At 52.4% G+C, this 13,315-nt stretch overlaps 1 protein-coding gene across 2 annotated transcripts in view; it reads left to right on the top strand.

The window, feature by feature from the left end:
- RNPEPL1 (arginyl aminopeptidase like 1) overlaps positions 1–9,324 on the top strand; it is a 35,208-nt gene extending 25,884 nt beyond the window's left edge. For both annotated transcript variants that reach the window (XM_078154661.1, XM_021005625.2), the window contains 8 exons: positions 1,449–1,565; positions 2,434–2,669; positions 3,910–4,023; positions 4,122–4,234; positions 4,963–5,071; positions 5,349–5,579; positions 6,047–6,189; positions 6,578–9,324. In XM_078154661.1, the coding sequence (XP_078010787.1) occupies positions 1,449–1,565; positions 2,434–2,669; positions 3,910–4,023; positions 4,122–4,234; positions 4,963–5,071; positions 5,349–5,579; positions 6,047–6,189; positions 6,578–7,033 (1,519 nt within the window). In that variant the 3' untranslated portion in view covers positions 7,034–9,324. The remainder of the gene's footprint in view (positions 1–1,448; positions 1,566–2,433; positions 2,670–3,909; positions 4,024–4,121; positions 4,235–4,962; positions 5,072–5,348; positions 5,580–6,046; positions 6,190–6,577) is intronic.
- The last annotated feature ends 3,991 nt before the right edge of the window (positions 9,325–13,315 follow it).

The raw sequence follows: 13,315 nt of genomic DNA, 5'->3' as shown, positions 1-13,315 counted from the left end.
TTTCTTTGTATCAGCTCTGGCAGTGTGAGGGAAGGAGTTCTGGGTGTGGAGCTGGAAAAAAAACCCAAAGCCCCGAATTTGGATCCTGCTCAGAGGCTTACTAGTGATGTAATCTTTAGCAAGTCCTAACTGTTGTGGGCTTCAGTTTCCTCATCTGTAAAATGGGCCTCTGCGATCCCTCCCCACTCTAAGTGCCTGATCCCACGAGCTGATGAATGGAGGCCCTTTGCCATCTTTTCTGGGGATTTTGCCTCAGGGGACCAAGGCTGGAGTGTGTCAGTCACTGGGAGGGGGTGGTTTCCCCTCTGTGAGGGGCAGAGTTATCGCCTTTCTGTCTTTTACACATGGGGAGTAGAAGAGGACGGGCCGGGGAGAGGGCGGGCACATCCATGGGACCTGACTTGGGGCCTTCCAGCAGGCCTGCCGGCTTCTCCCTTCCCCACTTTAGCTACAGGTGCTAAAACATTCTCAAGTTTTCCTGTTGTACTTCTAGAGATTTGCCCAAGCTGTCAAGGTCATGTCCCCTAAGGGCCTCATTCCCTTTTATTTCCAAAGTGGCAGTGAGCTAATCTGTGCCAGTCACTTCCCTAGAGGAGAGGGTGCTTGGCTTTCCCTAGTAACCAAAAGGCAGTTTTGACAGGGGGCCCTAATGAATCCCTTCTCAGGGTAAGCTCCCTGGGGAATGTGACTGGGCCTGGGGCCAGTTCTAGGCCAAGTGATAGTACCTAAGGGGAGACAGGAAAGATGGCAGAGCTTCCATTCAATAGGGCTTGAAGGGGTAGAGAATCCACTTAGGAATCCCTACTGGTCATGTGACCCTGGTCAAGTCACTGAAACTCTCAGTGCTCTCAGCAACTCTCTGAGGCTGCAGAAGATGGCGACCTGCCTTGGTGGAGGAACTTTCCTCATCTGGGAGTTCCCTGTAGCAGGGACATGCCAGGTGCAGCCCCTCTCCCCTCTTAAAGGTCCTTAAGGTATTCCAGGTGCCAGATTTCCTTAGAGCCACACACCAGCCCTGTTGAGAGACGATGGTTGACAGGGCTGTTTGAAACACTCATTGTCATCTTTTGCTCACCTCCGTATTTCTTTCTCCTCATCCCCTCCCAAAAAGCCCCTCCCCTTGCTGTTCCATGAAATTAACCAACACATTGAAAAACAAAGTCTGCTGTTGTATGCAGCATTTCACAGCCATGGCTCTCCACCTCTGCTAAGAAGGGGCATAGGTGTCATCTTGTATTTGGGGCCAAGCTTCTACAGGTGTTTTTATCCTCACTGGGCCCATGAGGGAAGGGAATCTCCATGAGGGCCGGCTGGGGTCTGAGGCAGGATTCGAACCCGGGAGTCTCTTGGGTGATCTTTCGACTCCTCTAGGGAGGCTGCAGAGACAGCTCTCCGTCAGTCATCAGTCGGGGGGAGTGACCTCCAATCTCCTGGCTGCTTTCTGGCAGAAGCAGAGTATGGGCGGAGCCGTGTCTCTTGTCGACGGCCACAAGCAAACTGTCTGGGCTGGTGGAACAGTGGCTGAGCATAGCAGAGAAACTGTATGGGCCCTACCTGTGGGGCAGGTGAGCAGAGTGGGGCTGGGGGGGGCCTAGGGAGGGGGAGGGGCACTTCCATCATGCACCCCAAGAGTGGCAGCTTTTCCTTAGGGAGATTGGCCGCACAAATGCAATGAAAAATTATCTTTTTAACAAAAATCCATCTTAATTGTTATGCCTTGTTTTACATCACCTCCATTTCCCCTCCTCCCTCACTCTCTGGGAGAGCTATCACTTGTAACACCAAATTTGAAAGAAAGAAAAATAGTAAAACTCCACAACATGTCCAAAATGTACCATTTTATGCGAGCTCCACACCCAGAGTCCCCCACCTCTTCAAAGAGGAGGGGGTGGTGCATTCTCATATCTCTTTTTTGGGATCAACATGGTCACAAAACATTTATTAGATACCTACTGTGTGTGGAACCGTGTGCAAAGCTTTGGGGGAAAGACAAAGGCAAGGTGAGATGTACTTGAAGTACTCACCGTCTAAGGGGAGGCCGAGAATCAGGCATGGGTAGTAGCAGGAATGCTGGGGCGCCAGAATACCTTTGAGAGGTACAGAACAGTGCTCTCTGAGCTTATAATAACTATGGCTAACATTTAACCTACTGTGTGCCAGGCACTGTGCTAAACACTGTAAGTGTATTATCTAATTTGATCCTCACAACAACCCTGGGAGGTGGGTGCTGTTATTATCCCCATTTTATAGCTGAGGAAATTGAGGCAGAGAGAGGTTAAGTGACTTGCCTAGGGTCACACGGATAGTAAGAGTCCCACATCAGGCCTGGAGTGCTACCTGCTGCCCCACCTGGCTTTTAGCTTCCTGCCCCAGGAAGCTTTCAGGCTCAAGAGGCTGAGCCTTCCCTGTGCAACGAGCGTGGTGTTCTTCCAGGTATGACATTGTCTTCCTCCCGCCCTCCTTCCCGATCGTGGCGATGGAGAACCCCTGCCTGACCTTCATCATCTCCTCCATCCTGGAGAGTGACGAGTTCCTCATCATCGACATCATCCATGAGGTGGCCCACAGCTGGTTCGGCAATGCGGTCACCAACGCCACGTGGGAGGAGATGTGGTTGAGTGAGGGGCTGGCCACCTACGCCCAGCGCCGCATCACCACCGAGACTTACGGTATGGCTCCCCGGGTGCCGGCGGGAGGAGATGGCATGGATGTGGCTCTGGAACTCTTCCCCAGAGACCTCAGAAAGGGCCCGAGTCAGACCCTTCTCCTCACACTAACTGCCTCTAGGGACTGGATGTGCCCACCAGGAGCTGATGGTGGGGGGAGGAAGACTCCAGATCAGAGCAGGCCCTCCTTCCAGCAGCCTGGCCCATGAGCTTTTGGGTTTTTATTAACATTTTAATTTATCATTTATTTTTAACATTCTTTTCTTTTTAAATTTGGAGTTCCAAATTCTCACTCCCTTCCACACCCACTGAGAAGGAAAGCAATATGAGATCAATTATACATGTGAAATGATGCAAAACATTTCCATGTTGGCCATCTATGGGCTTTTTTTTTTTTTGGTGAGGCAATTGGGGTTAAGTGACTTGCCCAGAGTCACACAGCTAGTGAGTGTCATGTGTCTGAGGCTGGATTTGAACTCAGGTCCTCCGGACTCCAGGGCCGGTGTTCTATCCACTGTGCCATCTAGCTGCCCCTTCTCTCTGGGCTTCTGACTGTCACCAGCCTCGCCCTCCTCCAGTGTCTTCCACACAGCTGCCACATTGGCATTCCTGATGACTAGGTCTGACCAGGTCACTCTGCTCCAGAAACCTCAGTGACTCCCAGATGCCTTTGGGGTCAAAGCTGGATTCCTGTTTGCCATTGAAGTCCTTGATGACCTGGCTTATTGGACGTTATGCCCCCCAGCACACGTTCTGGCCCAATAGGTCTTTCCCCATAGGTGTCCCATATCTGTGCCTTTGCACAGGCTGAACCCCCAGCCTGACATTCCCTTCCTCCTCTTGGGCTGCACCTCTTAGATTCTCTCATTTCCTTCCCAGTCTAAGTGTTGCCTCCTCCAGGAGGCTTGACTCCCCCAGGTGCTGGGGCCCCTCCCAGTATCTGCTCTTTTTATATGTCTCCGAGCTATCCTCCCACCTCCTTCTGATAGCACGACAGCTCCTGGCGGGCAGAGACACTTTCCTTTCCACCCTTTTATCCTGTGTGCCCAGCCCTGTGCCTGGCACTGGGCAGAAGCTTGTTATGTGAGTGCGTGAATGAATGAATGCATGTTGCCCCGTCCTCCCCAGCCTGGACAGAGCAGTGTGGACTGTCTCCTGCTGGGGCAGGTTCCCATTTCTCCCCTCCCCCTGCCTGCACTCCCAGCCTGAGGTATCACCTCCCATCTGTTCCTCCCTGGACTAGGCGCTGCCTTCACGTGCCTGGAGACAGCGTTCCGCCTAGATGCCCTCCATCGCCAGATGAAGCTGCTTGGGGAGGACAATCCTGTCAGCAAGCTGCAGGTCAAACTGGAACCAGGTACCTCACCCGCACCCTTCTTCTGTCTTGGCACCTACCCATCTTCCTCTGTTTCCCCAGCAGCCCGCTGTCTTTGGTGACTGCTCTTCTGTTTTCAGGGGTGAATCCCAGCAACCTCATGAACCTGTTCACCTACGAGAAGGGATACTGCTTTGTTTACTACCTGTCGCAGCTCTGCGGAGACCCCCAGCACTTTGACTCCTTCCTTCGAGTTAGTGCCCCGTCCCCTCCCTGCCCCTTGCCTCCCCAGCAGCTTTGACTACCATCCCTGTGGGCGGTGAGCTCTGGGGAGGGCAGTGGCCCCAGGCACATGGTACGCTGGACAGAGCCGTGCCTGAGGATTGGGGTCTGAACCCTGGCAGGTCCTATCATCTTTATGGGCCTCAGTTACCTTCTTTGTAAAGCCAGAGAATTGGACCCTGTGGTGGTGTGCTCTGTGCCCTTCTGGCTTTGAGTCCCAGCTCCCTTTGTAGACCCTTTACTTGAGGGTTTTTAGGCCTGTCAAAGAGACCCCATGGATTCCACTGAGGCCAAGCTGGGATTCAAGGCCTGACCCACTTTCTCAGGGAAGGGAATGTGCCAGATGGTTTCACCATATTGGGACAGAGCTCCCCCAGATGGCGTTCCTCATGACTCAGACACCCCCAGAGCAAACACCTCACTTGGGGCTGGGCTGGAACTAGTGTTGTACAGCTGCCGCTCCCGGTCATTGGCTGGGCCTCAGGCTGGCCCTTGCAGATCTCTGCATTTCTTCAATCAGCTGCCAAGATCAGGTGTCCGTGAGCTGTGCATGTTCTGCTCCTCCCTCCCCTAGCTCCGTCCATGGCTGCCTGTCCTGAGGCCTGCCTTCTGTGCTCAGGATGCCCAAGCTTCCCCTTTCCCTGCCCCACTGAGACCCGATGAGTCTTCTTCACTGTCCTGCCACCATCTCTCTCTCAGGCCTATGTGGAGAAGTACAAGTTCAGCAGTGTTGTTGCCCAAGATCTTCTGGATTCTTTCCTGAATTTCTTTCCTGAGCTGAAGGAGCAGAGTGTGGACAGTAAAGCAGGTGGGGCACTTAGTTTTTTGTGCTCTGTCCTTCCCAGGAGGGCGCTGTCCCTGGTGCTGATGGACCAGAGTCTAGGTTCAGGGAAGGGGGGCTTTCTGCTGTTGTGTGGCTGAAGGGTGGAGAGCAGGGCTTATGCTAAGCAGGCTGGCAGAAGTTCCAGTCCAAAGGCTGGTCCCTTGGTGGTTCCCGAGGCATCAGTCACAAGGAGCGTGTGGCATGGCCCAGGCCCTCTGCATAGGGCCTGTCTCCTTACTCACTTGCCTGCTTATCTTTCCAGGGCTGGAGTTTGAGCGCTGGCTCAATGCCACGGGGCCTCCGCTTGCTGAGCCAGATTTATCGCAAGGCTCCAGCCTGACCAGACCTGTGGAGACCCTGTTCCGGCTGTGGACAGCAGAACCCCTGGACCAGGCAGCTGCTTCAGCCAGCAGCATCGACATCACCAAGTGGAAAACGTTCCAGACTGTTCTCTTCCTGGATCGACTTCTGGACGGGTCCCCACTGCCCCAGGGTGAGCACTGCAGAGGGCAGCCAGGGTCCCCAGTGCCCCAGGGTGAGCAATGCAGAGGGCGGCCAGGGTCCCCAGTGCCCCAGGGTGAGCACTGCAGAGGGAGGCCAGGGTCCCCACTGCCCCAGGGTGAGCTGCAGAGGGAGGCCAGGGTCCCCACTGCCCCAGGGTGAGCACCGCCCTATGGTGAATGCTGGTTGGGGTCCCCACTGCTCCCTGGTGGGTCCTGCCTGGGGTGTTTGGGGTTTCCACTGCTGTGGTGTGTACTAGTGGGAGGATCCCCAATCCTCCAGGGTGTGGGCACTGGCTGGGGGTGATGACTGGGGTCCTCGTTGGCCCGAGGCGATTGATCACAGTGGCTGAGGGTCACCAAGGACCAGAAATGAGATATTGGATGTCTGGCCTATCCTGATATGGTTCCCTGGGGAGGATTTTTCTTAAAGTGAGTCTTGTATATTTGGCCTCCTCAGAAGTGGTGATGAGGCTCTCCAAGTGTTACTCCTCGCTGCTGGACTCCATGAATGCCGAGATCCGCATCCGATGGCTCCAAATTGTCGTCCGGAATGACTACTACCCAGACCTCTACAAAGTCCGGCGGTTCCTGGAGAGCCAGGTACCCAAGAGAGGCCTTAGAACAGAGAATGTCAGCTGGGAGGGGGTGGGGCCGTAGAAGGGAAGGGTAGAGCCAGCGTGGGCTTCAGAATGTGGATGGGCAGAGATGAGAGAGACCTTAGAACAGAGACTGTGGGAGCCAGGAGAGAGCCCAGAGCACAGGGATGGGAACTGGAGCCCTGACGTCTTTGGGATGGGAAAGTCCTAGCGAGCCTGTGTGCTGGAGGCATCTTCTGGGGGCTCAGAGGCTTGCCGTTGAAGGCGCCCTCTAGTGGACAGATGGGACAGGCTGCAGGTAGATGTCCCAAGCTGTTAGAGTTTGCCTGTGAATGACGGGGGCTATGCCTTACCTATGGGATGGCCATCCAGCTGAGCCTGTTGTATTACAGATGTCCCGCATGTACACCATCCCGCTCTATGAGGATCTCTGCACCGGCACCCTCAAGTCCTTCGCCTTGGAGGTTTTCTACCAGACCCAGGGCCGGCTGCACCCCAACCTCCGTAAAACAATCCAGCAGATCCTGGCCCAGGGCCTGGCCTCTCCCGCCCCCCACAGACACCCCCCCCTTGGCCATTGCCCCAGACACACCAGCCCTGCTGCTGGAGGACAAGCCCCCCCGAAGCCACAAATGGTGCCATCTCTCTCAGGGACGTCAATGTGTCTGCCTAGCCCCAGCCCTTGTTCCGGGGTGGCCCCCCAGGCCCCCAGCGGTCGTCTCTTGGTTTGGGATTGCTCGGCGGTTCCAGCTACCAAGTTGAATGTGCCTTCCCATGCCCATCCTGGATGGGGCTCTGCAAGGGGGTCCTGGAGTATTCCAACTTCAGCCCTGCAGTGGGCATCCTGAAACCCTCCCTGAGCTCAGAGCAGGGGCTTGTGGGCAGGGCTCCCTGAAAGGACTCCTTGGTACTCTGAGAAGTCTGCCCAGCAGCCGTCCAGGGATGGGCTTTGGTCAAGGGGCAGTTGGCCACTTACCTCAGGGTTCCAGGTTGCTTAGGGGATGGGAAGGATTCTCTGCCCCTTGGGAAATAAGCAACCTCATTGCCACTTCCTGGGCTGGTAAAAAGCTAGGAGGGTCTCCTGCTAAAGGGCAAGACCACTTGAGCCTTGACCCTCCCGATCTGCTCCGCGTTTGCACTTGTAGAGTCTGGAGGAGGGGGCCATCCTCCTGGGAGGCAGGCCTAATGAGTGTCTCATGATGGGGCTTGGGAGCACAGCAGGTGAGAACAACCCTTCCCTCCCCCCCGCCGCCCCCCCCCCCCCCGGCTGCTCCTGCAGGGATGCCCTGGAGCAGCCTTCAGGCTTGGTTTCTTACTCTCTCTCCTCCCCTCCCCTCCTTGACCCTGACGACCACCACACTGTGCCTTACGTCTGCCCGAGAAGGCGTAGGATGAGCCTTTTTCTAGACATGACCCTCTGTTCCCAGTGACCCCCTGCAGCCCAAATTCCTGTCTCCCTTTCCTTCATTCCTGACTCTCCTTTGGGGACAACTTACAAGCTAGGGTCGGGGTGGGCTTTCTATGCTGCGGCTAGGCCCATGGAGAGACTGCCAGAAGGCAGAGATGGTCAGTTGACCAGAGAGGGGAACCCTCAACCTTCCCCCCCCCACCCCACCCAGGTGAGATATGAAACCAGTAAGGCAGATTGAGGAGGGGACCTGGGAGGAGATGCCAATACAAAGGGTCACAGAGGTGGGTAGGAAAGATAGCGGGCACCTTGCCAGCCCAGAATCTCCAGCCAAGGTCAGAGAACCATCACTCTTGGTCAAACAGGAAGATCTAGCCTGGCTGCCCAAAGGTTGAGGCAGTGTGAGGGCTGGGTTGTGCCTGGGCCTCTCACCTCCCTGGATTTTAGCTTCGGGAACAGATGACAGTGACTAAGTGTCCTCCTGCCTTTTATCTATCTGCACCTTGGCTTTAGCCCTGTCTGGGGCCAGACTGGGATGAAAGCAATAAGACCCCCCCCCCAGGATAGGTCCCCACAGGACTCTTTCCCAGCCATGCCCCTCCCCCCTCTCCCACCCCCAACTTGCACCAATCCTGTAATGAATATTTGACTTCACTGCCCTGTCTACAGGGAGATCATGTCAGGGAGGGGAACGTGCAACTCAGCCTTGCTGTTCTCCATTGAATAGAAACTGATTGGGGAGGTACGTCCTCCCCAGGGCACCTGGCCTTACCACTGAGGGGTCTGAAGCCCCAGACACCACTTCTAGGGGCCGTGTCCTGACCAGGAGCGGTCACTGTGAAAGCCAGCCTTGAGCCCTGAAGGAGTGCCCATCCCGCCACCAGCCTAGGAAGGAACCAGTAACATTGGCATGAGAGCCTCATGCTGCTGCCACTACACTTCGTGACTTTGTGCTCTGTGTCTCCTAAGCCTGGCCCATTCTCACCCTTAGCAGTGGGGTTCAGTTCCCCCTGGGGAGCTGGCTGCCTTGGGTGGGGAGCATCCTGGGGTGGGGGTGGGGACAGACTGGATGACACTGTAAGCTCCTTCTTCCTGTGATTAACCCGAGTGGAGAGGTTTTGCATTACTAACCACAGCTTCCTTCCTCACAGGAGACTTTTCTGACATGACCACTAAGGCTGCAGCTGCTGTCTTGGGGAGGGGAGTGGGATGGGCAGGAGGAATTGGAAAGATAAGAGAGAGGTAGTAACTGTGCCGTGAGAGCTCCCACCTGCCCTGCTCTAGAGGCCAGGCCCCTGGAGCCTTGGCAGCTTCTCAAAGGCAGGGGGATGAGTAGGGAAGGCTGAGGTAGGAGAGACAGGGGCAAGGAGAACCCAGGCTGACGTGGTTGGCATGGATGCCTGCTGGTGAAGCATCCTGCTGCAGCAGATGGCTCGGGGGTTTAGTTATGAGCTTTCCCCCCCAGAATTCCTCCTGTGATTTCAGCAGGGCTTGCCCCAGACAGGACGCCCTAGGAGTGTGACAGTCACCTTGGTCCCAGCATTGACCTTCCATTCCTGGTCAAACCTTTCAAGGGAGTGGACTTTGCTGCTCCCTCTCTACTCCATCAATTCCTACTAGACTGTAAGCCCCCTGAGGGCAGAGATTGTGTCTTATCTAAATTTTGTATCTCCCACGGAACCTAGTACCATGCTCTGCACACGGTTGGTGCTTAATAAATGTTGAGTTGAACACTTTTCCTCATCACTGGTCTTCCTGCTGCTCTGAGGGACCCCCCTGCTCACTCCAAGGTCCCCAGAGGCTTCCTTCTTCCTAAATTGAAATTTTTCCATCTTCCTTCTCTTTGACCTCTTTGATATGGATCACTTTACGATCAGATGAGATCTGGAAAGAGCACAGTGCCAGGAGCATAGTAGTTGCTTAATTAAGTACTTCCCTTCCCACTTCCTTAAGCTTCCATTGGCTTCTGAGATGCCAGTCTTCTAGCTCTGCTCCTGTGTCAGCTGCCTCAGATGCTTTCTGCAGCTTCTCTTGTCCCCAACCTGGAGGGTCTCCTGCCATTCCAGTCCTCGGCCACAGGCATTTCTTCTTGCAATAGCTTAGAATGCTGGGCTGAATTTTAGGGGTTATAATGGAACAGCTGCCCCCACTCATTTCCTCCCAAGTGCAGAGCACCCTTCGGAGTGTTGAGAATGATGCAAAGGTGGAATAAAGCCTGGAGCTTGCCTTCACAAACATAGCTTACTGTCTTGGAGGGGGATGGGATGCCAACAAGAGCAGAGTGGCATGGGGAGGCACCTCAGATCCCACTTCAGACCTTTATTAGCTGTGTGACCATGGACAAGTCACTGCCACTCTGAGCCTCAGTTTCTTCATAGCCATAGAAAGGGAGGGAAGGAAGGGGGGGGCGGGAGAGAGTATCTTCTTGCCAATCCCTTTTCCATACAAATGCTGAAGTGATTTTCCCAAAGGCATAGGTCTGACCATGTCACTCCGTTATAAAGCTAGGTGTGTATATATGTCTACATATGTCTCTATCCATCTGTCTGTCTCCATCCATCTTTATCTGTACAGATCTATACAGGGAGAGAGAAGCTGTTACAATAGGTAAGGAATGCCTGATCTAGGGAGACATCTATGTGAGCAGAGAAGAGGAAAGATGGGCAAGAGATGATAAAATATGGTGACTGCTTAGATATGTGGAATGAGCCTAAGATGACAGTGGTGTTGGGACCCTAGGTGAAGGGGGGGGTGCCCTTAACAATAATAGAAAAGTTTGGAAGAGGTGGGTAGGTTTGGTGGGGGAAGGGGGGGAAGATGATGAGCGCTACTTTGCACTTTCTGACTTAGAGTTGCTCAGAAGATGTCCAATTTGAAATCTCCAGTAGGCATTTGGTGATGTGGGACCAGAGCCAGAAGAGAAATCAGGGTAGGGCACAGATCTGGGAGTAATCTAAATAGAAATAATTAAACCCATGGGAGCTGGTGAAGTCACCAAGTGAGAGTATAGAGAGAAGAGGGCCCAGGACAGTCTTGGAGGACACCTGCAGGTAGGAGGTATGATAGGCAGGAACAGTGAAGCAGGAGGACCAGTGAGAGCCGTGTCATGACAACTGAGAGAAAAAGAAGGAAGCGTCCAGGAGGGGAGAGTGATCAACAATGTCATACACTACAGAGAGGTAAAGAAGAATAAGAATGGAGAGAAGGCCACCAGATTTTACACTGATAACTTTGAAAAGAGTAGTTTCCGGTGAGTGAGGAGTCACGTATCATTTGGAGGTTGGAAAGCTGAGAGAATGGAAGGATGGTGATGTCCTCAATGGAAATGGGGAGTTTGGGGGTAGGGGTGGAAATGCAACCCATCCATGCCTCCTCACCCATCAGTACTCCTCCCCCCCACCCCAAATGAAAAGCTTGTGCGCATTTTACTCACTAGCCACTGCCCCAGAACAGATGGAAGTCCAGGATGTGGGAATGCTGAGGTGTGCAGAGGGAGAAGGGGGATGTCTCAAGGAATTGTACCTGTATAGCTGAAGATTTGGGGTTGGGTTAAGTTCTGAGGGGCCTTTGTCTACCCCTCCCCCCCACTCCCACATACTATCACCAGGTAGAAAAGGGGGAGTGGTTGTGTTGGCGACAAGGTGGAGCCATCTTCCTATGCTCTGAGTGGTTGATCACAAACCCCCTTGGCATCAAGCCACAGACCCCCTTTTGGAGACTCCTACCCTGGGCAACTGTCTAAGACTCTCGAGTTGCAGAGGAAGGCGCTGATCCCTGGAGTTTTCTGTATCACGGAAATCACAAGTCCATTTTCTTTTCCCATCCTACAACCAGGTAGGCTATAAGGAAGGATTCCTAGGGCCATAGATTTAGAATCGGGAAGGACTTTGAAGGTTATCCCATCCAACCTCATTTTCCATATTGTTGTGATACTCCCTAAGGAATTTTGTGCACATGACAGATAATCAACATCAGAGACCTGTGGCTTCAGTAAATAGCTTTAACACTCCGCATGACATGATAAATGCGTGATAGTTTAATAAGAATAAATGTGAAGTCAACGAATCTGAGAACTGGGAGGAACTGCAGAAACCATTTAATTTAACCTATAATCTGACTTTAGATATTTACTAACTGTAAGATCCTGGGCAAGTCATTTAATTCGTGTTTACCTCAGTTTCTTCACCTGCAAAATGGGGGTAGTAATAACACCTACCTCCCAGGGTTGTTGTGAGGATTAAATGAGATAATAATAGTAAAGTACCATAAGGCACAGTGCCTGGCACATAGTAACCGCTATATAAATGTTAGCTACTATTAGTAGGTATTATGACTTGAACGCAAAGCTCCGCAATCTTTCCACCAAATGGTCCTCCGACTTCTTGAAGACCTCTGAAGAGGAGGAGCCCACCACCTCTTAAGGAAGGCCATTCCACTCAGGGACAACTTTCATTGCTGGGAAAATTTCCCATCATCACACCTAGATCTGTCTCTACGTGTACTGCCCTGGCTTCTAGTTCTATCTCCAGGGGTCAGGCAGAATGAGTCTTCCATCTTCTAGATGACAGTCTTCCAAATACTTGAAGACAACTATCTTCATCTCCCCCTCCCCCAGGAATATTTTCTTATCCAAGTGAAACGTCATTAATTCCTTTAACAGTGTGCAGCCCATAGGATCTGTGGCTCAGTTTGCCATCCCACTCTAGGACTAACATGTTGGGTATGCCGAGCAATGCTACTACATCTCCCCTCTGGGTTTCCAGGGGAAACCTGACACATGGGAATGCTACTATTGTTTATGAGCCCCCATCTGTGTGTTCCCCTTTCCCTAATATCAACAGACCAGTCAACATCAATTAACTTTTACAAAGGGATAATTACTAAAAAGGTAAAGCAAGAACCAAAGAATAGTAGTATGTTAAGCTGGGAGCACACTCTCCCCTCCCTGGGGATACTGGACACAAATTTAGAAAATGTTTTTCAATTAAGCATTTGGAAAAATTGATCTGTCCCTCCCACATTGAGCAAACATTTTAAAACCCTGAAAAATAAAGCACTCAATAAATATCTGCGTAGTCTGGCAAAACAAAGAAACCAGGTCTGAAAAATGTGTGTCTCTGCATTTTAAGTTCATTACCCTTCTCTCAGAAGGTGAGTGGAGTGTTTTGTTTTCATTCCTTTGAGTTTATAGTTTATCACTGCATTGATTGGAGTTCTAAAGTCTTTCAGAGTTGTTTTTCTCTATAATGTTATCCTTGTTCAGCTTGCTTCACTCTGCATTAATTCATAGGGGCCTTCCCAGGTTCCTCTGAAACTGTCCATCATATACCACAATAAGTGTGTGTGTGTGTGTGTGTGTGTGTGTGTGAGAGAGAGAGAGAGAGAGAGAGAGAGAGACAGACAGACAGACAGACAGAGACAGAGAGACAGAGAGAAAGACAGAGATTGAGAGACAGAGAGAAAAGAGAAAGAGGCAGAGAGACAGAGAGAAAAAAGAGACAGATTGAGAGAGAGAAAAGAGGTAGAGAGAAAAAGAGAGAGACAAAGAGACAGAAAAGAGTCAGTTATGGCTCAGCAGCCAATTACAAGGCTTTTCATCACCAGCAATAAGCCAACCAGAGCCAGAGAAGTGGGGCAGGCGATCCCTTCCTGACCCATTCCAGAAGCAGTTTTATCAAGCCTCTGTGCACTTGGTCACTAGGCAGAGTGTATTGTTTATGAT

This window comes from Phascolarctos cinereus, unplaced genomic scaffold, assembly GCF_003287225.1.
Source record: "Phascolarctos cinereus isolate Bilbo 61053 unplaced genomic scaffold, phaCin_HiC Scaffold_5;HRSCAF=322, whole genome shotgun sequence".
Classification (NCBI taxonomy): Eukaryota; Metazoa; Chordata; class Mammalia; order Diprotodontia; family Phascolarctidae; genus Phascolarctos; species Phascolarctos cinereus.
Note: the sequence above shows the minus strand (reverse complement) of the source record. Positions and strands in the feature narration are given on the sequence as shown.